At 47.1% G+C, this 27,336-nt stretch overlaps 1 protein-coding gene across 5 annotated transcripts in view; it reads right to left on the bottom strand.

Annotated features, from left to right (window-relative positions):
• LOC147108418 (uncharacterized) overlaps nucleotides 1–27,336 on the bottom strand; it is a 150,166-nt gene that overhangs the window by 18,982 nt on the left and 103,848 nt on the right. For 4 of the 5 annotated variants that reach the window (XM_086005032.1, XM_086005033.1, XM_086005031.1 and 1 more), the window contains exons 11-13: nucleotides 12,468–12,610; nucleotides 8,479–8,617; nucleotides 3,938–4,038 (exon numbers count right to left, since the gene is read on the bottom strand). In XM_086005032.1, coding sequence (XP_085861158.1) covers nucleotides 3,938–4,038; nucleotides 8,479–8,617; nucleotides 12,468–12,610 — 383 coding nt within the window. The remainder of the gene's footprint in view (nucleotides 1–3,937; nucleotides 4,039–8,478; nucleotides 8,618–12,467; nucleotides 12,611–27,336) is intronic. The other variant, XM_086005036.1, reaches the window with a different exon arrangement.

Here is a 27,336-nt window from a genome sequence, read left to right on the forward strand (position 1 = left end):
TTATGCACTTTGGCAGAAAAAATCAAAGAGCAAGTTATTATCTAAATGGAGAGAAACTGCAAAGTGCTACAGTACAAAGGGATCTGGGGGTCCTGGTGCATGAAACACAAAAGGTTAGTATGCAGGTGCAGCAGGTGATCAGGAAGGCCAATGGAATCTTGGCTTTTATTGCAAGGGGGATGGAGTATAAAAACAGGGAAGTCTTGCTGCAGTTATACAGGGTATTGGTGAGGCCACACCTGGAATACTGCGTGCAGTTTTGGTTTCCAGATTTAAGAAAAGATATACTTGCTCTCGAGGCGGTTCAGAGAAGGTTCACTCGGTTGATTCCGGAGATGAGGGGGTTGACGTATGAGGAAAGGTTGAGTAGGTTGGGACTCTACTTATTGGAGGTCAGAAGAATGAGAGGCAATCTTATCGAAACATATAAGATTGTGAGGGGGCTTGATCGGGTGGATGCGGTGAGGATGTTTCCACTGATGGGTGAGACTAGAACTAGGGGGCATAATCTTAGAATAAGGGGCTGCCCTTTCAAAACTGAGAGAGGAGAAACGTCTTCACTCAGAGGGTAGTAAATCTATGGAATTTGCTACCCCAGAGAGCTGTGGAAGCTGCAACATTAAATAAATTTAAAATGGAGATAGACATTTTCCTAGCAGATAAGGGAATTAGGGGTTACGGGGAGAGGGCAGGGAAGTGGACGTGAGTCTAGATTCGGATCAGCCATGATCCTATTGAATGGCGGAGCAGGCCCGAGGGGCCGTATGGCCTACTCCTGCTCCTGCTCCTATTTCTTATGTTATGTATGTTCCTGCTCCTATCTTCTATGTTTCTCCAAACAGAGGGTTATTATAAATATGGAATGCTTATTTTTGTACCACAAGTGACCATTAAAGCCAAGTCAATCACAAATAACGGACAAATAAATGCATCAAGATAACAAAGAAAAAAAGTAGGGAAATGGCTATACAATAAAATAACTATGGTAAGGGAGCTTGCACTGACATGATGTGCCAAATCCAGTACAAACATTTCTATCATTTGAATTAATAGAAGTTTCACAGTAAACCCAAAGATGATGGATTAAAAGAAAATCTGATCACATTCTTTTCAAAATGACTGACTGATGTCACTCAATAGAAGTGGGAGGAAATTATTTTTACTTTAAAAACAACTCTTCGAAGCACCTTCAATGCGTTTAACAGAAGGCGACGGCCCCAGGTAGTATGAGGAGTTAGCTGACCTCAGCTGGGGTAGCAGCAAGTGCTCTGCAACTGGCCTCAGCACCCTAAGTTTGGGAGGGGAAAATCAGCCACGGTTCCTATTCCTGGCTTAAGAAATCAATTTATATTTCTGTGCATTAAAACCAGTAATCTTCATCAATATTGACTGAAATTATTTTAACTTATTTTCCATCTTTGGTGTAATCTGTTTGTGATTAATGGATGCACTGGCTTCTGATAAAATGTCAGACATGCAATCGATGAGTCACTGCAGCACACATCTATCCCTATGCTTAGTTTTTTTATGGCAAGCACAATACTTTCCCTCTCTTCCCCTCCCATCCAGTGCCAAAGCTTAATTGAAGTAAAAGAAACACAGCAGATTGAACCACACAGTACTGAACAGGGATTGAATCTAGGGCCTTCTTGGTCGTTCTGGGTCAGTACCACATGTTTTTACCTACTGAGCTATCGAGGGAATTGCATGATTACAATTCTCACCAATTGTGGTGAGTTAAGACACCAATTAAGAACGTAACATAAGAAATAGGAGCAGGAGTAGGCCATTCGACCCTGCCCACCATTCAATAAGATCATGGCTGATCTTCTACCTCAACTCCACCTTCCTGTGCTATCCCCATATCCCTTGCCTTCCTTAGTATCCAAAATCTATTGATCTTGGTCTTGAATATACTCAACAACTGAGCATCCACAGCCTTCTGGGGTAGAGAATTCCAAAGATTCACAACCCTTTGAGCACTCCCCATCTCAGTCCTAAATGGCCGACCCATTATTCTGAGACTGAGACCCCTATTTCTAGACTCCCCAGCCAGGGGAAAACTCCTCCCTGCATCTACTCTGTAAAGCTCCTTAAGAATTTTATACATTTCAATGAGATCGGCTCTCATTCTTCTAAACTCACAAGCCTAGTCTACTCAATCTCTCCTCTTGGACAAGCCTCCCATCCCAAGAATCAGTCTAGAGAACCTTTGTTGTGCTCCCTCTAAGGCAAGTATATCCTTCCTACGGTAAGGAGACAAAAACTGTACACAGTACTCCAGGTGTGATCTCACCAAGACCCTATATAATTGCAGTAAGACTTCTTTACTATTATATTCCAATCCTTTTGTAATAAAGGCTAACATATCATTTGCTTTCCTAATTGCTTGCTGTACCTGCATGTTAACTTTCTGTGATTCGTGTACAAGGACACCCAGGTCCCTCTGAATTCCAACATTTCCCTGTCTTTCATTTAAAAAAATATTTTGCTTTTCCATTTTTCCTACCAAAGTGGATAACTTCAGATTTCTCCATATTATATTCAATCTGCCACCTTCTTGCCCACTCACGTAACCTGTCTATATCCCTTTGCAGCCTCTTTGCGTCCTCCTCACAACTTACTTTCCCACCTATCTTTGTATCGTCAGCAAACTTAGATACATTACTCTCGGTTCCTTCATCTAAGTCGTTGATATAGATTGTAAATAGCTGAGGCCCAAGCTCTGATCCTTGCAGTCCCCCACCAGTTACAGTCAGCCAACCCGAAAATGACCTGTTTATTCCCATTCTTTGTTTTCTGTCCGTTAACCAATCCTCAATCCTATGAGCCCTAATTTTGTGTAATAACGTCTTGTGTGGCACCTTATCGAATGCTTTTTGAAAATCCAAATACACTACATTCACGGGTTCCCCCTTATCTACCCTGCTAATTACAACCTCAAAAAACTCTTAACAGATTTGTCAAACACGATTTCTCTTTCATAAATCCGTGTTGACTCTGTTCAATCATATTATTTACCACGTCCCTAATAATAGATTCTAGCATTTTCCCTACTATTGATGTCAGGCTAACTGGTCTATAGTTCTTCTCTCCCTCCTTTCTTGAATAGCGGGGTTACATTTGTTAATATCCAATCTGCGGGGACCGTGCTAGTATCTATGGAATTCTGGAAGATCAAAACCAATGCATCTACTATCTCTGTCGCAACCTCTTTTAAAATCCGAGGATGTAGGCCATCAGGTCCAGGAGATTTACATAGAAACATAGAAGATAGGAGCAGGAGTAGGCCATTCGGCCCTTCAAGCCTGCTCCGCCATTCAATGAGATCATGGCTGATCATCCAAATTCAGTAACCTGTCCCTGCCTTCTCCCCATATCCCTTGATCCCTTTAGCCTTAAGAAATATATCCAACTCCTTCTTGAATATATTTAATGAACTGGCCTCCACCGTCCTCTGTGGCAGAGAATTCCACAGGTTCACCACTCTCTGGGTGAAGAAATTCCTCCTCATTTCAGTCCTAAATGGCTTACCCCTTATCCTTAGACTATGACCCCTGGTTCTGGACTCCCCGGCCATCGGAAACATCCTTCCTGCATCTAGTCTGTCCGGGCCTGACAGAATTTTATAGGTTTTGATGAGATCCCCTCTTTCAGCTTTTAGTCCCATTAAATTATCCAGTGCTATTTCTTTACAAATATTGATTTCTTTTAAGTTTCTCATTCTCACTAGACCCTTGGTTCCCCACTATTTCCGGAATGTTTTTTGTGTCCTCTTCCGTAAAGACAGATACAAAGTATTTGTTTAATTTCCTTATTCCCCATTATAATTTCTCTTGTCTCTGCCTGTAAGGGACCCACGTTTACTTTCGCTTTCAATTAGACACCTTCTGTCCGCATTACTTGAAAACTGGAACAAAAACAATGTTTGCTTTACCCGACATCAGTAAAGGGTCGTTTCACAGTTTCTTCGTAGCACATCTTCTGGAGTAGCTCGTGCTTCTCTCGGTAAATTCGCTCCTGTTCTTGCCTTGTCTCCTGTGTAAAAGGAACATATTCTGAAAGTATAGCCTTTACCCAACTGAGTCAGGCTTGCAGTTTTTAAACAAAGGTTACAGTCCCACCCATAACTAATGTAAGAATCACTACCGACACTCAATACTTTTCTACTTTCCCAAACCATCACATTTAGACGGTGTGTGAACCCACAAGCAGTACAGGAAACGTGTTTTTATCTGGCACCGACGTGGTGTCGGTTCATCAAAAATTCCGGATAACCGAAAGCTATAGTAAAAGATACAGAGAGCTGACAGCTCCGTATAAAGCAACAAACCCTGTTGCTTAGCAACAAGTGCAAAACAATGGCCACAAGTTCCAAGCGTCTCTGTAGCTTAGCAACAGCTGCAGCCACACCCTTGCACAGCAACAGATGGAGGAAGGCAAGTAGAATATGAAGTAAAACTTACCTGAACCAACTCCTGAATTTTGCCGGTTAACCGAGATTTCCGGTTATTTAGGTGCCGGTAAATCGAAAGTTTCCTGTACTTACAAAGGGGTAACCTCTGTATACTAATGCTACAATAACTCCAAACAATTCAGCACTCACTAGACATGTCTTTGTCATCTCCCCCACTCAGGTTGGGGTATACATCCACAGGCACATGCTGCCTTCCAGCACTTTGCTCAAGTGGCCATTCTTCATGTACAAACCTAGACAGTGTGAGGAATGCAGCACAGCCGAGTGTGACCAGTCCTCACCAACATCCACACTTCCAGTTATCAATGACGTGTTCTTCCATCCTTACCAAAGGAGGGGAGACCAACTATGATGTTCCTATCACCATCCTGGTTGTTTCTGCTTTTGTATCTTCACACGCTTCCCATGGAGATTAGTGTGAAATAGTGGAAGGATTTGCAGGCTGATTAACAGTCTATGACATGAACGCTCCTTCCACGGCTGGAACCATCTTTATACCGGCCGATATGTGGGAGGGTTTTATGGGCTCCCACAACCGGGGCGGTGGCCACACCCACCGGACGCTATCAACCCAGAATTCAGAGCCGGAGCTCCACTCACGGGACTGTCTGGAGCGGGGTTTGAACCCTGCACCTTCTGACTCAGAGGCGGGAATGCTACCACTGAGCTAAATATTAAGGTAAATTTGACACACACCAGCAAATCCATCTCTTGACTGAACGAAAACCAGTTTGAAGGTCTAGTTTTGTATCCAAGCATCTACATATAGACAGGCTCCACTTAAACCGGGCTCAAGGTGCCAAATGGTCCACTCCTGCTCCTATTTCTTATGTTCTTAAAAGCTTCTATAGGTATGTAAAAGGAAAAGATTAGCAAAAGTAAATGTGGGTCCCTTACAGGCTAAGACAGGAGAAATTATAATGGGGAATAAGGAAATGGCAGAGAAATTAAACACGGAAGACACAAAAAAACTCCCAGAAATAGTGGAGAGCCAAGGGTCCCGTGAGAATGAGGAACTGAAAGAAATTAGTTTAAGTAGAGAAATTAATAGGGCTGAAAGCCGATAAATCCCCTGGACCTGATGGCCTGCATCCTCGGGTTTTGAAAGAGGTGGCTATAGAGATCGTGGATGCATTGGCTGTCATCTTCCAAAATTCCACTGATTCTAGAACGGTTCCTGCGGATTGGAAGGTAGCAAATGTAACCCCACTGTTAAAGAAAGGATGCAGAGAGGAAACGGGGAACTACAGACCAGTTAGCCTGACATCAGTAGTAGGGAAAATGCTAGGCTCTATTATTAAGGATGTGGTAACAGGGCACTTAGAAAATAATAATACTAGGATTGGGCAGAGTCAACACGGATTTATGAAAGGAAAATCGTGTTTGACAAATCTGTTAGTGTTTTTTGAGGTTGTAACTCGCGGAATAGATAAGGGGTAACCAGTGGATGTGGTGTATTTGGATTTTCAGAAGGCATTTGATAAGGTGCCACACAAGAGATTATTAAACAAAATTAGGGTTTATGGGATTGGGGGTAATATACTAGCATGGATTAAGGATTGGTTAACGGACAGAAAACAAAGAGTAGGAATAAACAGGTCATTTTCAGGTTGGCAGGCTGTAACTAGTGGGGTACCGCAAGGATCAGTGCTTGGGCCTCAGCTATTCACAATCTATATCAATGATTTGGATAAGGGGACCAAATGTCATATATCCAAGTTTGCTGATGATACAAAGCTAGGTGGGAATGGAAGTTGTGAGGAGGATGCAAAGAGGCTTCAAGGGGATATAGACAGGCTAAGTGAGTGGGCAAAAACATAGCAAATGGAATATAATGTGGAGAAATGTGAATTTATCCACTTTGGTAGGAAAAATATGAGAGTAATTTTTAAATGGTGAGAGATTGGGAAATGTTGGTGTTCAGAGGGACCTGGGTGTCATTGTACACGAATCACTGAAAGTTAACATGTAGGTACAGCTAGCAAATAGGAAAGCAAATGGTATTTATTACAAGAGGATTTGAGTACAAGAATAAAGATGTCTTACTGCAATTATATAGGGCTCTGGTGAGACCACACTTGGAGTACTGTGTACAGTTTTGGTCTCCTTACCTAAGGAAGGATATACCTGCCGTAGAGGGAGTGCAACGAAGGTTCACTAGACTGATTCCTGGGATGGGGGGGGGGGGGGGGCGGGGAGATTGTCCTATGAGGAGAGATTGAGTAGGCTAGGCCTATATTCTCTGGAGTTTAGAAGAATGAGAGGTGATCGCATTGAAACATACAAAATTCTTACAGGGCTTGACAGGGTAGATGCAGGGAGGATGTTTCCCCTGGCTGGGTGTCTAGAACCAGTGGTCACTGTCTCAGAATAAGGGGTCGGACATTTAGGACTGAAGTGAGGAGCAATTTCTTCACTCAGAGGGTGGTGACTCTTTGTAATTCTCTACCTCATTGAGTATATTCAAGACAGAGATCGATAGATTTTTGGATATTAAGGGAATCAAGGGATATGGGGAGTAGAGGTAGATTAGCCACGATCTTACTGAATGGTGGAGCAGGCTTGAGGGGCCGAATGGCTGACTCCCGCTCCTATTTCTTGGCCCTGAAATTAGGATCGGGAGCTTGCAAGCCCCCGATGTGCACTCACCCTGCGCGCCAACATCTGAAGCCCGGGCCTGCTCGCATTTCCTGTCACAGGCCCGGTTCAGATGTCGGCGCGATGTGCTAACCTGATCCAGCGGCGTAGTTAGTGCGATGTGCCGGCTGGGATCAGGTGAGCACTGTGCAGCCAATCAGGGGAGGGGAAACTCATTCATGAGTTTGACAGTAAGAGCTGTCAAACTCATGAAAACTCCTGGCCCCAAAACACTACTTAAACCTGAAAGAAAATTTAAAAAAACATTGCACTACTTATAATGAACAATAAAGAACTCTGAAAAAGTATTTTAAACAACAATTTAAAAATTTGAAAAAAAAATTTATATAAAAAAAATCAGGGCTAAAACTAAACTTACCTTACTGTAAATTCTTTAAAAATAACAAACCTGTGGGAAAAAAAAATTCTCAATTGTACTAAAAGCCCACTTACCTGAAAAGCTAAGTACTTACGTGTGGTTTTTCAATGCGTAAAAACCAGTGGCCTTTACACACGCGTAACTCTGGAAAAAAAAGGAATTTCACTGCGCACGCGCTGCCTGTGCAGTCGCGCGCGTTCTGCCTCTCAACCCCTTGGGTCAGAGGACAGGAAATGCCGGTTTTCAGCGCATGCGCTGTGCATGCTGAAAACCGGCAATTCCTCCGGGCACACGCGTGAGTACCCCGTCCGTACTCACGCGTTGTGCCCGGAATTACTGGGCCCTTATGTTCTTATGAGAAACTAATGACGTGTGATCTGATTGCGTTGCGACAATGATAAACCAAACTGAGTTTGGGCTAACTCCAGAAAGCAATAAAACCAAATAAAACCAAAGATAGCCGAAAATCAAAGTTGGTTAGTTATCCAACCTCTCAGCCAATTAAAGGTAAAACATATTGTGGTAAACCACTGCTAACTCTGTACATGTCTGTGTGGTAAACCACTGTTAACTCTGTACAGGTCCGGGCATGTCTCCGCCCCTGGCTCCACCCCTAAGCCCGGGTATAAAGGTGACTCACCACCCTTCCCCCGGGAGCTCTTAGGATGGATCCACTAGCAGAGGCATGCTCCAGTTCTTAGTCAATAAAAGCCTACTTCGTATAAGTTCAACTCGTAGTCTTTGGTGTTGTTGATAGTGCATCACATATTAAAAGTGGAATGGGGGAGATCACAACTCCACAACACCAACATATTCTCTCAGTGATCACTGTAGTCTATCCATGTGCAGAAATTGAGAAAAGCTGCAAGACAGGTGCACATAAATCAACAGACCCAGACTACTATTGGAAAGACAGATTAACAACAGAATCATAATTATAGGGCATTTTCAGATTTCCATCTGCTCTGCAGTTCCTTCTCCTTACGTCTTCTAACAATAATCTCTTTCTTTTGTGCTCTGTAACCTCCAGTCTCTCTCTTTCACAGCACATCCTCTCAAGCTGCAGTCGCTCCAGGTCCCTTTCCAGTACCTCTCTGGCTTCCTCCTCCCATATCTCACGATCTCTGGTGGAAAACAGAAATTCAACACTTCAGGCTTGACGTCAGGATCCGATATCTAGAAGCAACGATTCCACAAACAAGTCCTATTCAACCCTTTTTGAGTAAATTAAAATTAATAGGGGGATCAACTTAACCCTAAAAATAATAGATTTAAAATAAAAGCCGATTAAAATGGCAATAACTGTACAATGTTCAAGGCTAGTGATTTATAATTTTCATGTGAAAAATGGATGGAACAGCAGAATTTGATCCCATAAACATTGATAAAAATGCCTGAATCCTATGGAATAAGACAGAGTTTTACTTAGTCACCGTAAATCAGTGGCTCCAGTGATGTAACTTAATGAGAAATTGTGGGTGGGAAGAGGGGAAGAAAGTACTTTCACTGAGAAGAACATTATCCAGTGCCCTCTACCACACAGACTAGGAAAGTTTCATAGAAAATGCTGGAAATACTCAGCAGGTCAGGCAGCATCTGTGGAGACAGAAACAGAGTTAACGTTTCACGTGGATGATCTTTCGTCAGAACAGAAAGGTTCTGGCAAAAGGTCATCGACCTGAAACGTTAACTCTGTTTCGGTTTCCACAGATGCTGCCTGACCTGCTGAGTATTTCCAGCATTTTCCGTTTTTATTTCATATTTACAGCATCTGCCGTATTTTGCTTTTGTAGGAAAGTTTGATCCCTGGTCTGTGCAGAGTTAGTTCATCTCAGGCAGGTGGATTGAAAAGAGGGAAATCAGCCAAGGTAGCTCCTCCTGATCACCATCCAGCATTCCCTGCTACAAATAGGGCAGGAAAGACATTATGTTAGATGTTATGCCCTCGGCCAATGCTCACTGACAAAGCCCAAAGTATCGTAGCTATTTCAGTGAGGGAACAGGTTGTCCAGCATCTATATCATGGCAAGGAATCAACACCATCAGGAGAGGTCATGAGGGGAGACAACCAGCAAACAGAAATAGCCAAGAAGATAAAAGAAATCTATCCCTGTCCCCAAGGTTAAAAACATTTGAGAACATCACGTGATGTCAAGAAATGGCTGAAGACACTGGATACTGCAAAGGCTATGGGCCCTGACAACATTCCGGCAATAGTACTGAAGACTTGTGCTCCAGAACTAGCTGCGCCCCTAGCCAAGCTGTTCCAGTACAGCTACAACACTGGCATCTACCCAGCAATGTGGAAAATTGCCCAAGTATGTCCTGTCTACAAAAAGCAGGACAAATCCGACCCGGCCAATTACCGTCCCATCAGTCTACTCTCAATCATCAGCAAAGTGATGGAAGGTGTCGCCGACAGTGCTATCAAGCGGCACTTACTCAGCAATAACCTGCTAACTGACGCCCAGTTTGGGTTCCGCCAGGGCCACTCAGCTCCTGGCCTCATTACAGCCTTGGTCCAAACATGGACAAAAGAGCTGAACTCAAGAGGTGAGGTGAGATTGACTGCCCTTGACATCAAGGCAGCATTTGATCGAGTGTGGCATCAAGGAGCCCTAGCAAAACTGAAGTCAATGGGAATCAAGGGGAAAACTCTCCATTGGTTGGAATCATACCTAGCACAAAGGAAGTTGGCTGTGGTTGTTGGAGGTCATTCATCTCAATCACATGACATCACTGCAGGAGTTCCTCAGGGCAGTGTCCTAGGCCCAACCATCTTCAGCTGTTTCATCAATGACCTTCCCTCCATCATAAAGTCAGAAGTGGGGATGTTCGCGGATGATTGCACACTGTTCAGCACCATTCGAGACTCGTCAGATACTGATGCAGTCCGTGTCCATATGCAGCAAGACCTGGACAACATTCAGACTTGGGCTGACAAGTGGCAAGTAACATTCGCATCACACAAGTGCCAGGCAATGACCATCTCCAACAAGCGAGACTCTAACCATCTCCCCTTGACATTCAATGGCATTACCATCGCTGAATCCCCCACTATCAACATCCTGGGGGTTACCATTGATCAGAAACTGAACTGGACCAGCCATATAAATACTGTGGCTACAAGAGCAGGCCAGAGGCTGGGAATTCTGCGGCGAGTGTCTCACCTCCTGACTCCCCAAAGCCTTTCCACCATCTACAAGGCACAAGTCAGGAGTGTGATGGAATACTCTCCACTTGCCTGGATGAGTGCAGCTCCAACAACACTCAAGAAGCTCGACACCATTCAGGATAAAGCAGCCCGCTTGATTGGCACTCCATCCACCACCTTCAACATTCACTCCCTCCACCACCGGCGCACTGTGGCTGCAGTGTGTACCATCTACAAGATGCACTGCAGCAACTCGCCAAAGCTCCTTCAACAGCACCTTCCAAACCCGCGACCTCTACCACTTAGAAGGACAAGGGCAGCAGACGCATGGGAACATCACACACACCATCCTGACTTGGGCCTGTATCGCCGTTCCTTCACTGTCGCTGGGCCAAAATCCTAGAACTCCCTTCCTAACAGCATTGTGGGTGTACCTACACCATATGGACTGCAGCGGTTCAAGAAGGTGGCTCACCACCATCTTCTCAAGGGCAATTAGGGATGGGCACTAAATGCAGGCCTAGCCAGCGACGCCCACATCCCATGAATTTTAAAAAAAATCAGCAGGAAGAGGGAAAGAGAGTGCTTTACCTACCACTACTCCTCTCTTTCAGAGCAAGGTTCTCATTTAATAAGTCAAATTTCAAAGGTTTAAAACTCCTCTCAATGATCACCATGGGGAGCAAAGGCCTTGCAAGACAACCGGAGGGTCAACGTGTCACTCTGTGATGATGCCACAACACCATTTTACTGCTGGCTAGTGTGTTACACCACATCACATGCTGCAGCTGATGAGTGAGGACTCATGATGTCAGTGTTAGCCACTGTTGTTATATGGAGATTGACAAGTACTTGAGACAGTGATGGTGATGAATGTTCACTGGGGAGAATCTCAAATTGTCTTTGCATTAAAACTAGGAACACTTGTCAATATTAAACTATCTTAACAAATTTAATTTTCAACTTTTTATAGCTTTTATTGCATCAGATTGTGATCAAGTATTAGGTCTGCAACCAATGAACCACTGCAGCACCCATCTTCTCTTAGTTTCTTTATGATGGATACTTTTTCCCTCTCTCTGCCATTGTCAAAGTTTCATCAAAAGTCAAAGGAATCTGGCACAGTGAATTGCACAACTCTCACAGCTATATTCAGTGGTTAGAACAAACCAACGCTTGCTTAAGAAGTTTTGTTTATACAGGAAACTTTCTGGTATCCGGCACGGACGGGACCAAGCTGGTGCCAGTCGATCAACAATGCCGGAGAATTGAGCGCTATAGTTAAAAGATATGGAGCTCAGCGCTCCGTCTAAAGCAACAAACCCTGTTGCTCAGCACAGCTTGCAAGCGTCTCTGTAGCTTAGCAACAGCTTCAGTTAGACGCTTGCACAGCCAAAAATGAGTAAAAAAAAGTAACTAAAAGTAAAAAAGTTATCTGAACCGACTCCTGAATTTTGCCGGTTAACCGACATTTCCGGTTATTTAGTGGCCGGTTAATCGAAAGTTTCCTGTAAATCTACCACCCCCCCCCCCTCCCCCCACCCCACTGAAATCAAAGTCAAACTGGAAAATGAAGGAATAAAGTGAGCACATGCCCTTCATTTTAAACAAGTAATATGCAATAAAAACAGAAATTGCTGGAAACACTCAGCATCTCTCTCCACAGATGCTGCCTGACCTGCTGAGTGCTTCCGGCATTTTCTGTTTTTGTTTCAGATTTCCAGCATCTGCAGTATTTTGCTTTTTGTGGATATTGTGTGCCTTCAATCCATGGTGCAAAACTAGATTGTCCTTATAAGTTTCAAATGTATTACACCAACCTGCGTCTTTCAATCGCCCATAATGCTTCCTTGGGATCCAATTGCCGTGGTTGTTCTTTCAGCTTGTGAGTTTTCTCGGTGGAAAAAGCTCTCCGTCTATCTTTGCTGGGAGATCTTCCGTGTCGACTCCTGGACCTTGAAGTCTGCATTGCCACAGGAAGAAAATAATGGAATGTTGACAGTAGTTTAAGAGCCCTGCAGACTCAATAGAGCAGCACACACGTCATAGTTGTGTCAAGTCAGTTGCTTAATCAAACTGAAAAATCAAGGAAGGTGTGCTGGTCATTTAATCTGCAGATGATAATGGATCTTCCCCACTCTCCCATCTCACAAATTGCTCAGCTAAATATCTGAACAAAAGCATACAATAAGGAATCACAGGAAAAATAGATTATAAGGGAGGCCAGAAGAAAGAGAATCGAGCAAGAGCTTTTACACAACTGCATGGAATATCAGAAAAAACTGCAAACTTACAAAAGGAGCAGTCATTACAGACTGTCACTGACCTCATCTCCTCTGGGGATCTTCCCTCCATGGCTGTCAACCTTATAGTCCCCTAACCCCGCACAGCCCGCTTCTACCTTCTTCCCAAGATCCACAAACAGGCTGCCCTGGTAGACCCAGCGTTTCAGCCTGTTCTTGCCCCACGGAAATGATTTCTTCCTATCTCGACTCTATTTTGTCTCCCTTTGTCCAGTCTCTTCCGACGCCCTCTGCCACTTTAAAGGTTTCCAGTTTCCTGGCCCCGTCTCCTTTTCACTATGGTCGTCCAATCCCTCTACACCTCCATCCACCACCAGGACGTCCTGAGGGCGCTCTGCTTCCTCCTTGAACAGAGGCCCGACCAGTCCCCATCCACCACCATCCTTCTCCGCCTGGCTGAACTTGTTCTCACATTGAACAACTTCTCCTTTGACTCCACTCACTTCCTCCAAATTAAAGGTGTTGTTTTGGGAACCCGTATGGGCCCTAGCTATGCCTGCTTTTTCGTGGGATATGTGGAACATTCTTTGTTCCAGTCCTACTCGGGTCCCCTCCCTCACCTCTTTTTCCGGTACATTGATGACAGTATTGGTGCTGTTTCCTTCTCACGCCCTGAACTAGAAAATTTCATTCACTTTGCTTCCAATTTCCACACTTCCCTCACCTTCACATGGTCCATCTCTGACTCTTCCCTTCCTCGACTTCACTGTCACCATTTCTGGGGATAGGCTCTCGACAAACATCCACTATAAGCCCACTGACTGCCACAGCTACCTGGACTACACTTGCCCCCACCCCACTTCCTGTAAAGACTGAGTTCCATTCTCTCAGTTTTTCCGTCTCCGCTGCATCTGTTCTGATGATGCCACCTTCCATACTAGTGCTTCCAATGTCTTCCATTTTCCTCAACCGAGGATTCCCCTCTACCGTGGTTGACATGGCCCTCAACTGCATCCGTTCCATTTCCCACACTCTGCTCTCACCCCATCCCCTCCCTCCCAGAATCACGATAGGGTTCCCCTTGTCCTCATCTTTCACCCCACCAGCCTCCACATTCAACGAATCATCCTCCGCTGTTAGATCACTTAATTCTAATGGAATGCTTCCAAATAAAATTGAGTCCGGTGGCAGTTTCCAGTAATCAGTTTATTGCAGCATGTTCTTGGCACTGGTCCAGTTCCTTTGTTGTAATGCAGCACGTGTATGATGCGCTATCAATTACTCATAAAAGACTGAGAGTTAAGAGAGTAACTAAAGGCTTTTATTAACAAAAGAACGAAGGTCTGCCTCGAGTGGTCGACCGGTCCAGAAATACAAAGGGGCTGGGGAGCAGTCACCTTTATACTAGGACTTGTGGGAGGAGTCAGCCGAGGCATGTCCAGGCATGTACACAGTGGAATACAAACAGTGGTTTACCACATTCACCCCTTGTTTAAAATTGAGTCCGGCGGGGTGAAGTGTATTAAAAGTTAGTGTATCGGAGTCTCTCCGGAGGTCTTGTCTGCCGCTGTGATCGGCGTGGCGACGGCGGGGTAGTGGAGCTTCCGGCGTCGAGTCCCGCGTAGGCTGTGGCACAGGCGTGTCGTCCTCGTAGATGTCGAGCGGGTCGCTGGGCCCAGGCCTGCCGTCTGCTGGGGCTGGATATCGGGTCGTGGGGGGGGGTGGTAGTGAGTAGTGGGTTACTGCGGCCCCCGAGGGTGCAAGGTCTCTTATGGAGACTCTGTCCTCCCGCCCGTCCGGGTATGCAATGTAAGCATACTGGGGGTTGGCGTGGAGGAGGTCGACCCTCTTGACCAGGGGGTCCGTTTTATGGGTCCTCACGTGCCTTCTCAGTAGGACCGGCCCTGGGGACGTCAGCCATGGCGGTAGCGATGTCCCCGATGTGGACTTCCTTGGGAAGACAAACATTTTCTCATGAGGGGTGGCGTTAGTGGCAGTGCAGAGCAGTGACCGAATAGAGTGGAGTGCATCGGGGAGCACATCCTGCCAGCGGGAGGTTGGAAGGCCCCTAGACTTTAAGGCTAGCAGGGCGGCCTTCCAAACTGTCGCATTTTCTCTTTCCACCTGTCCGTTCCCCCGGGGGTTGTAACTGGTGGTCCTGCTTGTGGCAATACCCCTAGTTAGCAGGTACTGACGGAGTTCGTCGCTCATAAACGATGAGCCCCGGTCGCTATGGATATAGCTGGGGAAACTGAACAGGGTGAAGAGGTCGTTCAGACATTTAATGACCGTGGCACTGGTCATGTCCGGGTAGGGGATGGCGAACGGGAAACGGGAGTACTCATCAATAATATTGAGGAAGTACACATTGCGGTCGGAGGAGGGGCGAGGCCCTTTAAAATCAACGCTCAGGCGCTCGAAGGGGCGAGTGGCTTTTATCAGGTGGGCCCTGTCTGGTCTATAAAAGTGCGGTTTGCACTCAGCGCAGACTTGGCAGTTCCTGGTCATGGTCCTGACCTTCTCAATAGAGTAAGGCAGGTTGCGGGCCTTGATGAAGTGGAAGAACCTGGTGACCCCCGGGTGGCAGAGGTCATTGTGGAGGGCCCGCAGTCTATCGATCTGCGCGCTGGCGCAGGTGCCACGCGATAGCGCATCCGGGGGTTCATTGAGCTTCCCGGGCCGGTACAAGATCTCGTAATTGTAGGTGGAAAGTTCGATTCTCCACCTCAAGATCTTGTCATTTTTGATTTTGCCCCTCTGCTTGTTGTTAAACATGAAAGCAACTGAACGTTGGTCAGTGAGCAGGGTAAATCGTTTTCCGGCCAGGTAGTGCCTCCACTGACGCACAGCCTCCACAATCGCCTGGGCCTCCTTCTCAACAGCGGAGTGTCTGGTCTCCGGGCCTTGGAGGGTTCGTGAAAAGAAGGCCACGGGTCTCCCCGCCTGATTGAGGGTAGCGGCCAGGGCAAAGTCGGACGCGTCGCTTTCCACCTGGAAGGGGATGGATTCGTCCACTGCGTGCATGGTGGCTTTGGCAATGTCTTCCTTGATACGGTGGAAGGCTAAGCGGGCCTCTGCCGTCAAGGGAAAAGAGGTGGACTTGATCAGCGGATGGGCCTTGTCCGCATAGTAGGGGACCCACTGGGCATAATAGGAGAAAAACCCTAGGCACCTCTTCAGGGCCTTGAGGCAGTGGGGGAGTGGGAGTTCCATAAGGGGACGCATCCGGTCGGGGTCGGGGCCGATGACCCCGTGTTCCACAACACAGCCAAGGATGGCGAGGCGGTTTGTGCGGAATATGCACTTCTCCTTGTTATATGTCAGGTTCAGGAGTTGGGCGGTGCGGAGGAATTTTTCGAGGTTTGCGTCATGGTCCTGCAAGTCACGGCCGCAGATGGTCACATTGTCCAGATATGGGAAAGTGGCCTGCAACGCATTTTGATCTACCATCCGGTCCATCTCCCTTTGGAAGACGGAGACCCCGTTGGTGACGCCAAAGGGAACCCTAAGGAAGTGATAGAGGCGGCCGTTTGCCTCAAAGGCAGTATACTGGCGGTCCTCAGGGCGGATAGGGAGCTGGTGGTACGCTGATTTCAGGTCAATGGTCGAGAAGACGCGGTACTGCGCGATCTGGTTGACCATATCAGCTATGCGGGGGAGTGGGTAGGCGTCCAGCAGGGTGTAGCGATTTATTGTCTGGCTGTAGTCGATGACCAGGCGCTGCTTCTCGCCGGTCTTAACGACCACAACCTGGGCTCGCCAGGGGCTGGTGCTGCCCTCAATAATCCCTTCCTTCAGTAGCCGCTCCACTTCGGTTTTAATGAAAACCCTGTCCCCGGCACTGTATCGCCTGCTCTTTGTGGCGATGGGCTTACAGTCGGGGGTGAGGTTAGCAAACAGTGGGGGGGGGGGGGGGGGTGACTCTGAGTGTGGAGAGGTTGCACCTGGTGCGCGGCGGGCAATTTGGAAGCTGCTGGCTGCGGACTGTGAGTGGGGGTAGGGGTCCACCGCACGCCATCGTAACGCTTTTAAGGTGGCACTGAAAATCTAACCCCAGCAGGACGGCAGCGCAGAGGTCGGGCAGGACCAGAAGTTTAAAATGATCGTACACGGTCCCGTCTACTACGAGTGTCACTACGCAGTAGCCGCCGATGTCCGCCGACTGGGACTCGGAGGCCATAGAAATCCGCTGGTGCGCAGGCAGGACTGGGAGAGAGCAACGCCGCACCGTGTCGGGGTGGATGAAGCTCTCCGTGCTCCCAGAGTCAAAAAGGCAGATTGTATCGTGGCCATTTACCTTAATGTCCATTGTGGAACTGGCCAGCTGGTACGGTCTCGCTTGGTCCAGTGTAACGGATGCCAGCGTAGGGGTCAGTGTGTCGCTGCGGGTATCAGATGAGGCGGTGTTGGGGGCCTGCTGCGTTCCGGCTGTCGTCCAAGATGGCGGCGTCCATGATCCCCATGTGGCTGGAGGCGTCCAAAATGGCTGCTGTACCGGTGGTTCGCACATGGCCGGGGAGGCCCAAGATGGCGGCCCGCATGGCCCACACGCGGCGCTGCTGGGGCTCGGGGTGGCTTTGGCCCTGCAGACGTTAGCGTAGTGTCCCTTCTTCCCGCAGCCCGAGCAGATCGCGTTTTTCGCCGGGCAGCGCGCTCTGGGGTGTTTTGCCTGGCCACAGAAGTAGCATTTCTGGCCTTGGGGCACTGCTGTCTGGCCTTGGGACACTGCTGCGGTAGTTGGGCCGTTGCTGGGGTGGCACGGCGCTATGAGGCGGTCCTACTGTGTCCCAGGCTGTCGTTCCCCGCGGCGTCCACGGTGCAGAGGAGTAGGCATCCATGCCCCGGTAGGCTGCATCCGATGATAGTGCGAGTTCAGAGGCCTTGTTGAGGTCGAGGTCGAGGTCACTCTGCTCCAACAGTCGCTGTCGGGTGTAATTGGATCTGTGGCCCGCTACAAAAGCGTCCCGGATAAAAGTTCCTCTGTGTACACGGCGGCCTTTACATCCTTACACCCACAGGCCCGGCCAAGCACAGACAGTGCCTGAAGGTATTCCACGGTCGATTCCCCAGGTTGTTGTTTACGACTCCCCAGAAGGTGCCTGGCGTACACTTCGTTCACTGGGCGCGTGTACTGGTCCTTGAGGAGCTTGATAGCGTCTGCGTACGAGGTCGCGTCTTGGATGACCGAGTACACTCGGTGGTTCACTTTGGAGGTCAGGACATCCAGTTTGTCCTCGTCCGATTTGATTGCTGCGGAGGCGGTCAGGAATTTTTCGAAACACTTAAGCCAGTGAGTAAACTTGGTGGCTGAGTCCGCCTCCCGATGATCTAAGTCCAGGCATGCTGGTGTGAGGATCTTCTCCATTATAAAAATGTTGTTAATAAAATTGATGCGCTATCAATTACTCATAAAAGACTGAGAGTTAAGAGAGTAACTAAAGGCTTTTATTAACAAAAGAATGAAGGTCTGCCTCGAGTGGTCGACCGGTCCAGAAATACAAAGGGGATGGGGAGCAGTCACCTTTATACTTGGACTTGTGGGAGGAGTCAGCCGAGGCATGTACACAGTGGAATACAAACAGTGGTTTACCACAGTGTATAAAATGGCTGGTTTTATACAGCATCAGATTACAGCTCACAGCAAGCAAATGCACCCTCCCCTTTACTACCATTGGCTCAGTAGCCACACTGTGATTGGATCTCTGGTGCTGCCTATCATCCCTTTGTTCTCTTCAGCAATTGAAACCTGCTGACCTGCACGTACACAATAAGTGAAACCAGATGACAGAAAGTGAAACCAGATGATAGTGGGTTTTTACTATCGCTCTCAGGTTACTTTAGGTAATTAGTTTAAACCTATTAAAATCTGTTTGTAGGAATGTCTAGTTCCTATCCAAAGACTGAGGTCCACTCAGGCGCTCAAACAAAACAAAGTTTAATGGAAATTAACAGGTTTAAATAAGTAACTGCAGGAGAACATCGAGTGTAGGTCTATTCAGTTCGGAGGCTCCATGAGGACTGCTGGCTGGTCCCGCAGTTGACGTCATCACGTTCTTCCCGCCAGTGGGGGATCACGTGATGTACGGTGTGACGTCATCGCGTTTACCCGCGCTGTTAAAAGTAATCACGCTCTGTACAAGTAAACAGTATAAATAAAGATACAGACTCAGGCTGTAGCTAACATATTGTTAAAGGGAATTATATACAAACGATCTGAGTCCTTTAGTGGCTCTGCCACATGTTATTAAAATATATTCCCTAACATCCGCCATCTCCAGCGTGATTCCACCACCAAACGCATCTTTCCCCCCTCCCCTCCCCTCCCCTTTCAGCATTCCGGAGGGACCGCTTCCTCCGCTACACCCTGGTCCACTCCTCAATCACCCCCAACAGCCCCTTCCCTCCCCACGGTACCTTCCCGTGCAAGCGCAGGAGATGCAACACCTGCCCTTTTACCTCCTCCCTTCCCATTGTCCAGGGCCCCAAACACTCCTTTCCAGGTGAAACAGCGATTTACTTGTACTTCTTGCAACTTAGTATACTGTATTCGCTGCTCACGATGCAGTCTCCTCTACATTGGGGAGACCAAACGCAGATTGGGTGACCACTTTGCAGAACACCTCAGTTCAGTCCGTAAAAGTGTCCCCAAGCTTCTGGTCACATGACACTTTAATTCTCCGCTCCACTCCCACTCTGAGAGCGGAGGCAGCGGACCTGAGAGGGAGCAAAAGCGGAGCCTGAGATTATAAAGAGCGTGGCAGAGCGAGGCCAGAGAGCGGAGGCAGTGGACCTGACAACAAAAACAAGGAGTAACGTCACAGGAAAGTGATTGGTTGGTCAGTATTTCTCTCTATCTTGGGCATTGGTTTAAATTAAGAGCCGGGATTAAAAACTAAACGTTCAAAAAGAGGGAGCTGATTGGCGAGTATCTGGTAAGTGTTTTTACTTGGCTTTCTTAAAGTTTTTACATTTTTTCCAGCTAGGTTAGTAAATAATCTATTAATTAGAGGTATGGTAGGGCAGCTCACACCCGTGGAATGCACATCCTGTGCCATGTGGGAAGTCCTGGACACCTCCCGTGGTCTGGATGATCACGTGTAGGAAGTGTCGCCAGCTACAGCAGCTCGAGCACCGGGTTACGGAGCTTGAGCGGCGGCTGCAGTCACTGCTGTGCATCCGCAAGGCTGAGAGCTACATGGATAGCACGTTTCAGGAGGTGGTCACCCTGCAGCTTTCGAGTATGCAGGCAGAGAAGGAATGGGTGACCGTCAGACAGAAGAGGAGTACCAGGCAGGTAGTGCAGGAGTCCCCTGAGCCCATCTTGCTCACCAACCAGTATTTGGTGCTGAGTACTGGTGAGGGAGATGGTTCCTCTGGGGAGTGCAGCCAGAGCCAAGTCCACAGCACCATGGAAGGCTCAGCTGCACAGATGGGGGGCACGAGAAGAGGGAGAGCAATAGTGATAGGGGATTCAATAGTTAGGGGAGCAGACAGGCGTTTCTGCGGCCGCAGACGTGACTCCAGGATGGTATGTTGCCTCCCTGGTTCCAGGGTCAAGGATGTCACTGAACGGCTGCAGGGCATTCTGAGGGGGGGAGGGTGAACAGCCAGAGGTCATGGTCCATATCGGTACCAACGACATAGGTAGGAAGAGGGATGAGGTCCTGCAGGCATAGTTTAGGGAGCTAGGAAAGAGGTTAAAAAGCAGGACCTCAAAGGTAGTAATCTCCGGATTACTACCAGTGCCACGTGCTATTGAGTACAGAAATAGGAAGATAGAGCAGATGAATGCGTGGCTGGACAGATGGTGAAGGAGGGAGGGCTTTAGATTCCTGAGGAATTGGAACCGTTTCGGCCCTGGGTGGAAACTGAGCACGGAGCCCGAGGAGTTAAAGCGGCCCAGACACAACGGCGGCAGCAGCGAGAGCGGCCCTGGGTGGAGACTGAGCGCGGAGACTGAGGAGTTAAGGAGCGGGGAGAGAGAGAGTGGCCCAGACTCACTGGCAGCAGCAGCGAGAAGTAAAAAGTAATCGAAGTGTGACGTTACCAGAAAGCAGGTAAGTGATTGGTTGGTGAGTATTTCTCCCTTTCTCCCAAACTTAATTTTTGTGGTTTAAAGTTTCTAGGGTCTCTGTTGTGTAGCGGGGAGTGGTAGTAAACAAGGGCCCTAAAGTACATCATCTAATTGTAGTGTAATTAGTGGTATTGATTTGATTTAATTTAATTTGAATTAATTGAAGGGCAAGTCATGGCAGCACAGCTCGGTCCCGTGGCATGCTCTTCCTGCACTATGTGGGAAATCAGGAACACTTCCTGTGTCCCTGACAACCATGTGTGCGGGAAGTGTATCCAGCTGCAGCTACTGACAGACCGTACTGCGGCGCTGGAGCTGTGAATGGCGCATTCGCGATGCTGAGAACATCGTGGATAGCATATTTAGGGAGTTGGTCACACCGCAGGTAAAGGCTGCACAGGCAGGAAGGGAATGGGTGAACATCACGCAGAGAAGTAGGCGCAGGCAGGTAGTGCAGGGGTCCCCTGTGGCCATCCCCCTTTCAAACAGATATACCACTTTGGATATTGTTGAGGGAGATTGCTTATCGGGGAAGGCAGCAGCAGCCAACTTCCTGGCACCATGGGTGGTCCTGCTGCACAGGACCGGAGGAAAAAGAGCGGGAGAGCTACAGTGATAGGGGATTCTATTGTATAAGGGGAATAGATAGGCGTTTCTGCGGCCACAAACGAGACTCCAGGATGGTATGTTGCCTCCCTGGTGCAAGGGTCAAGGATGTCTCGGGGCGGCTGCAGGGAATTCTGGAGGGGGAGAGTGAACAGCCAGTTGTCGTGGTGCATAAAGGTACCAACGACATACGTAAAAAACAGGAGGTCCTAAACGCCGAATATAGGGAGTTAGGAGGTAAATTAAAAAATAGGACCTCAAAAGGTAGTAATCTCAGGATTGCTACCAGTGCCACGTGCTAGTCAGAGTAGAAATAGAAGGATATTTCAAATGAATACGTGGCTAGAGGAATGGTGCAAGGGGGAGGGATTCAAATTCCTGGGACATTGGAACCGGTTCTGGGGGAGGTGGGACCATTACAAACTGGACGATTTGCACCTGGGCGGGACTGGAACCGATGTCCTAGGGGGGAGTGTTTGCTAGTGCTGTTGGGGAGGGTTTAAACTAAAATGGCAGGGGGTTGGGAACCTGTGCAAGGAGACAGAGGAAAAGGAAGCAAGGATAGCAACAAAAAAGACAGGAAGGAGAAAAGCAAAAGTGGAAGGCAGAGAAATCAAGGGTGTAAATCAAACAGGGCCACAGTGAATAAGAATTCTAAAAGGACTAAGAGTGTTAAAAACTCAAGCCTGAAGGCTTTGTGTCGTAATGCGAGGAGCATTCGTAATAAGGTGGATGAATTAGCTGCGCAAATAGATGTAAACGGATATGATATAATTGGGATTACGGAGACATGGCTCCAGGGTGACCAAGAATGGGAATTCAACATCCAGTGGTATTCAATATTCAGGAAGGACAGGAAAAAAGGAAAAGGAGGTGGGGTAGCATTGCTGGTTGAAGAGGAGATTAACACAATACAGGAAACTCTTTTTTATCCGGCACCGATGGGACCGGCGTGGTGCCGGTTTATCAAAAAGTCCGGATTAAAGAGAGGTATAGTAAAAGGTACGAGAGCCCCGTACACGGCCACAGATCTAGGCGTCCCTGTTGCATAGCAACAGGTGCAGGAACCCCGGTTACACAGCCACAGATCCAGGAACGGCCACTAATATGAAGTAAAACTTACCTGAACCTACTATTGAATTTTGCCAGTTAACAGAGATTTCCTGTTATTTGGGTGCCGGTAAATCGAGAGTTTCTTGTAGTAAGGAAGGATATTAGCTATGATGACGTGGAATCTGTATGGGCAGAGCTGAGAAATACCATGGGGCAGAAAACGTTAGTGGGAGTTGTATACAGACCCCCAAACAGTAATGCCAAGGTTGGGGATGGCATTAAATGGGAAATTAGAGACGCGTGCAATAAGGGCACAGCAGTTATCATGGGTGACTTTAATCTACATATAGATTGGGCTAACCAAATTAGTAACAATACTGTGGAGGAGGAATTCCTAGAGTGTATACGGGATGGTTTCCTGGACCAATATGTTGAGGAACCAACTAGAGATCAGGCCATCTTAGGCTTGGTATTATGTAATGAGAAAGGATTAATTAGCAATCTTGTGCAAGGACCCTTGGGGAAGAGCGATCATAATATGATAGAATTCTTCATTAAGATGGAGAGTGAAGTAGTTGACTCAGAGACTAGGGTCCTGATTTTAATTTTAAAAACTACGATGGAACGAGGCGCGAGTTGACTAGGATGGATTGGGGAACGTTACTTAAAGGGTTGACGGTGGATAGACAATGGCAAACATTTAAAGATCACATGGATGAACTACAGAATTTGTTCATCCCTGTTTGGCATAAAAATTAAAAAAAAGGGTGACTCAACCGTGGCTAACAAGTGAAATTAGGGATAGCATAAGATTCAAGGAGGACATATAATTTGGCCAGAAAAAGCAGCAAACCTGAGGATTGGGAGCAGTTTAGGATTCAGCAAAGGAGGACAAAAGGATTAAGTAAGAGGGGGAAAATAGATTATGAGAGTAAGCTTGCAAGGAACATGAAAACTAACTGTAAAAGCTTCTATAGATATGTGAAGAGAAAAAGATTGGTGGAGTCAAGCGTAGGTCCCTTGCAGTCAGAATCAGGAGAATTTATAATGGGGAACAAAGAAATGGCTTACCAATTAAATACATACTTTGGTTCTGTCTTCACAAAGGAGGACACAAATAACCTCTCAGAGCTGTCGGGGAGCATAGGGTCTAATGAGAGGGAGGAATTGAATGAAATCAGTATTTGTAGGGAAATGGTGTTAGGGAAATTGATGGGATTGAAGGCCGATAAATCCCCAGGGCCTGATAATCTACATCCTAGGGTACTTAAGGAAGTGGCCCTAGAAATAGTAGATGCACTACTGATCATCTTCCAAAATTCGATAGACTCTGGAACACTTTCCATAGATTGGAGGACAGCTAATGTAAACCCACTATTTAAGAAGGGTGGTAGACAGCAAACGGGGAATTATAGACCGGTAAGCCTGACATCGGTAGTGGGGAAAATGCTAGAGTCCATTATAAAAGATGTAATAGCAGAGCACTTGGAAGAAAGTGACAGGTTCGGACAAATTCAACATGGATTTACAAAAGGTAAATCATGCTTGACTAATCTACTGGAATTTTTTGAGGATGTAACTGGTAGAATAGATAAGGGAGAACCAGTGGATGTGGTGTATTTGGACTTTCAGAAGGCTTTCGATAAGGTCCCGCATAAGAAATTCGCGTGTAAAGTTAAGGCACATGGGATTGGGGGTAAGGTACTGACTTAGATAGAGAACTGGTTGGCAGACAGGAAGCAAAGAATTGGAATAAACGGGTCTTTTTCCGAGTGGCAGGCAGTGACTAGTGGGTTACCGCAGGGATCGGTGCTAGCTATTCACAATATATATAAATATAATCTAGACAAGGGAACTAGATGTAATATCTCCAAGTTTGCAGACGACACAAAGCTGGGTGGGCGTGTGTGCTGTGAGGAGGATGCAGAGAAACTCCAGTACGATTTGGACAGGTTGGGTGATTGGGCAGATGCATTGCAAATGCAGTATAATGTGGATAAATGAGAGGTTATCCACTTTGGTGGCAAAAACAGGAAGGCAGATTATTATTTGAACGGCAATAGATTGGGAAAAGGGGAAATGCAACGAGACCTGGGTGTCCTTGTGCACCAGTCGCTGAAGGTAAGCATGCAGGTGCAGCAGGCAGTTAAGAAGGCAAATGGTATGTTGGCCTTCATAGCGAGAGGATTTGAGTCTTCTTCTTAGGCAGTCCCTCGGAACCGAGGATGACTTGCTTCCACATTAAAAATGAGTTCGCAGGTGACTGATGAGTCCAATGCGGGACCTACAGTCTCTGTCACAGGTGGGGCAGACGGTGGTTGAAGGGGCGGGTGGGTGGGGTGCTTGGGTTGACATGTGCTCCTTGCGCTGCCTGCGCTTGGCTTCCGCTTGCTCCCGGCGAAGAGACTCGAGGTGTTCGGCGCCTTTCCGGTTGCTTCTCCTCCACTTTGTGCGGTCTTGGGCCAGGGATTCCCAGGTGTCGGTGGGGATGTTACTTTTTCCAAGGAGGCTTTGAGGGTGTCCTTGAAGCTTTTCCTCTGCCCACCTGGGGCTCTCTTGCCGTGCCGGAGCTCCGAGTAGAGCGCTTGTTTTGGGAGTCTCGTATCATTTGAGTACAGGAGCAAGGATGTCTTGCTGCAGTTGTACAGGACCTTGGTGAGACCACACCTTGAGTACTGTGTGCAGTTTTGGTCGCCTTATCTGAGGAAGGATGTTCTTGCCGTGGAGAGGGTGCAGCAAAGATTCACCAGACTGATACCTGGGATGGCAGGAATGACGTATGAGGAGAGATTGGGTCGATTAGGCTTATATTCGCTAGCGTTTAGAAGAATGAGAGGAAATCTCATTGAAACTTATAAAATTCTAACAGGACCAGACAGACTAGATGCAGGAAAGATGTTCCCGATGGCGGGGGAGTCCAGAACCAGGGGTCACAGTCTAAGGATAAGGGGTAAGCCATTTAGGACAGAGATGAGGAGGAATTTCTTCACCCAGAGAGTGGTGAACCTGTGGAATTCTCTGCCACACAGGGGTTGACGCCAATTCATTAAATATATTCAAGAAGGAGTTGGATATATTTCTTGAGGCTAAAGGGATCAAGGGATATGGGGAGAAGGCAGGGACAGGGTACTGAATTTCAATGATCAGCCATGATCTCATTGAATGGCGGAGCAGGCTCGAGGGGCCGAATGGCCTACTCCTGCTCCTATCTTCTATGTTTCTGGGGGAGGTGGGACCTCTACAAGCCAGACAGGTTGCCACTCAACGGGAACGGGATCAATATCCTCGCGGGAGGGTTTGCTAGTGCTGTTGGGGAGGGTTTAAACTAGCTTGGCAGGGGGATGGGAACCCAAGTAAAGAGTCAATAGGGAGGGAAGAAAAACTGGAATTGGAAAACAAAAACGTAGAAAGTAAATTGGAAGGGCAGAGGAATCAAGGGCTAGATAGTAGTCAACAAGGAGGTTTTCCTGTACTAAATGGTATATTCTTCAATGCAAGGAGTATAGCGAACAAGGCAGATGAGCTGAGGGCACAGGTAGATACTTGGGACTATGATATTATAGCTATTACAGAGACGTGGCTGAAAGAGGGGCAGGTATGGCAGCTCAACATTCCTGGTTACAGGATTTTCAGACGGGATAGAGAAGGAGGATCGCGGTATTGATTAAAGAAACTATTACAGCTGTGAGGAGGGATGATATGTTGGAGGGTTCATCAAATGAGGCCATATGGATCGAATTGAAAAACAAAAAAGAGGTGATCACACTGCTGGGAGTGTACTACAGACCCCCAAACAGTGAGAGGGAGATAGAAGAACAAATATGTAGACAAATTTCAGAGAAGTGCAAAAACTATAGGGCAGTAATAGTAGGGGATTTCAACTACCCCAATATTAACTGGGATAAAATTAATGTGAAGGGTATAGAGGGTGTGGAATTCCTAAAATGCATCCAGAACTTTTTTAGCCAGTATGTAGCAAACCCAACAAAGGAGGGGGCGGTTCTGGACTTAGTTTTAGGGAATGAAGCTGGGCAGGTAGAAGGCGTATCAGTGGGGGAGCATTTTGGTGCTAGTGACCATAATTCTGTTAGATTTAAGATAGTTATGGAAAAGGACAAGGATAGACCAGGAATAAAAATTCTAACTGGGGAAAAGCAAATTTTGCTAAGCTCAGAGGGGATTTAGCCATAGTGGACTGGAAACAGCTACTTGAAGGTAAATCAGTGTCAGAGCATTCAAGGAGGTGATCTGGAGGGTTCAGACCAAATATGTGCCATTAAAGAAAAAAGGTGGAACTAACAAATCTAGAGCCCCCTGGATGTCTAGGGACATACAGGGTAGGATAAAGAAAAAAAGGGAGGCGTATGACAGATACTGAGGGCTAAATACTCCAGAATCTTTAGAGGAGTACAGAAAGTGCAGGGGTGCAATTAAAAATATTAGGAAAGCAAAGAGAGAGCATGAAAAATTCTTGGCAAGTAAAATCAAGGAAAACCCAAAGATGTTTTATAAATATATTAAGTGTAAGAGGATAACTAAAGAAAGGGTAGGGCCTATTAGAGATCACGAGGGTAATCTGTGTGTAGAGACGGGAGACGTCAGTTGGGTTCTTAATGAATACTTTGCATCTGTTTTCACAAAGGAGAGGGGCAAAGCAGACATTCCTATCGGGGGGGGGGGGGGGGAGGTGTGAAATATTAGATGAAATAAACA

The sequence above is a fragment of the Somniosus microcephalus genome, chromosome 13 (genome assembly GCF_052327205.1).
Source record: "Somniosus microcephalus isolate GS21.2 chromosome 13, FLI_Smic_1.0, whole genome shotgun sequence".
Classification (NCBI taxonomy): domain Eukaryota; kingdom Metazoa; phylum Chordata; class Chondrichthyes; order Squaliformes; family Somniosidae; genus Somniosus; species Somniosus microcephalus.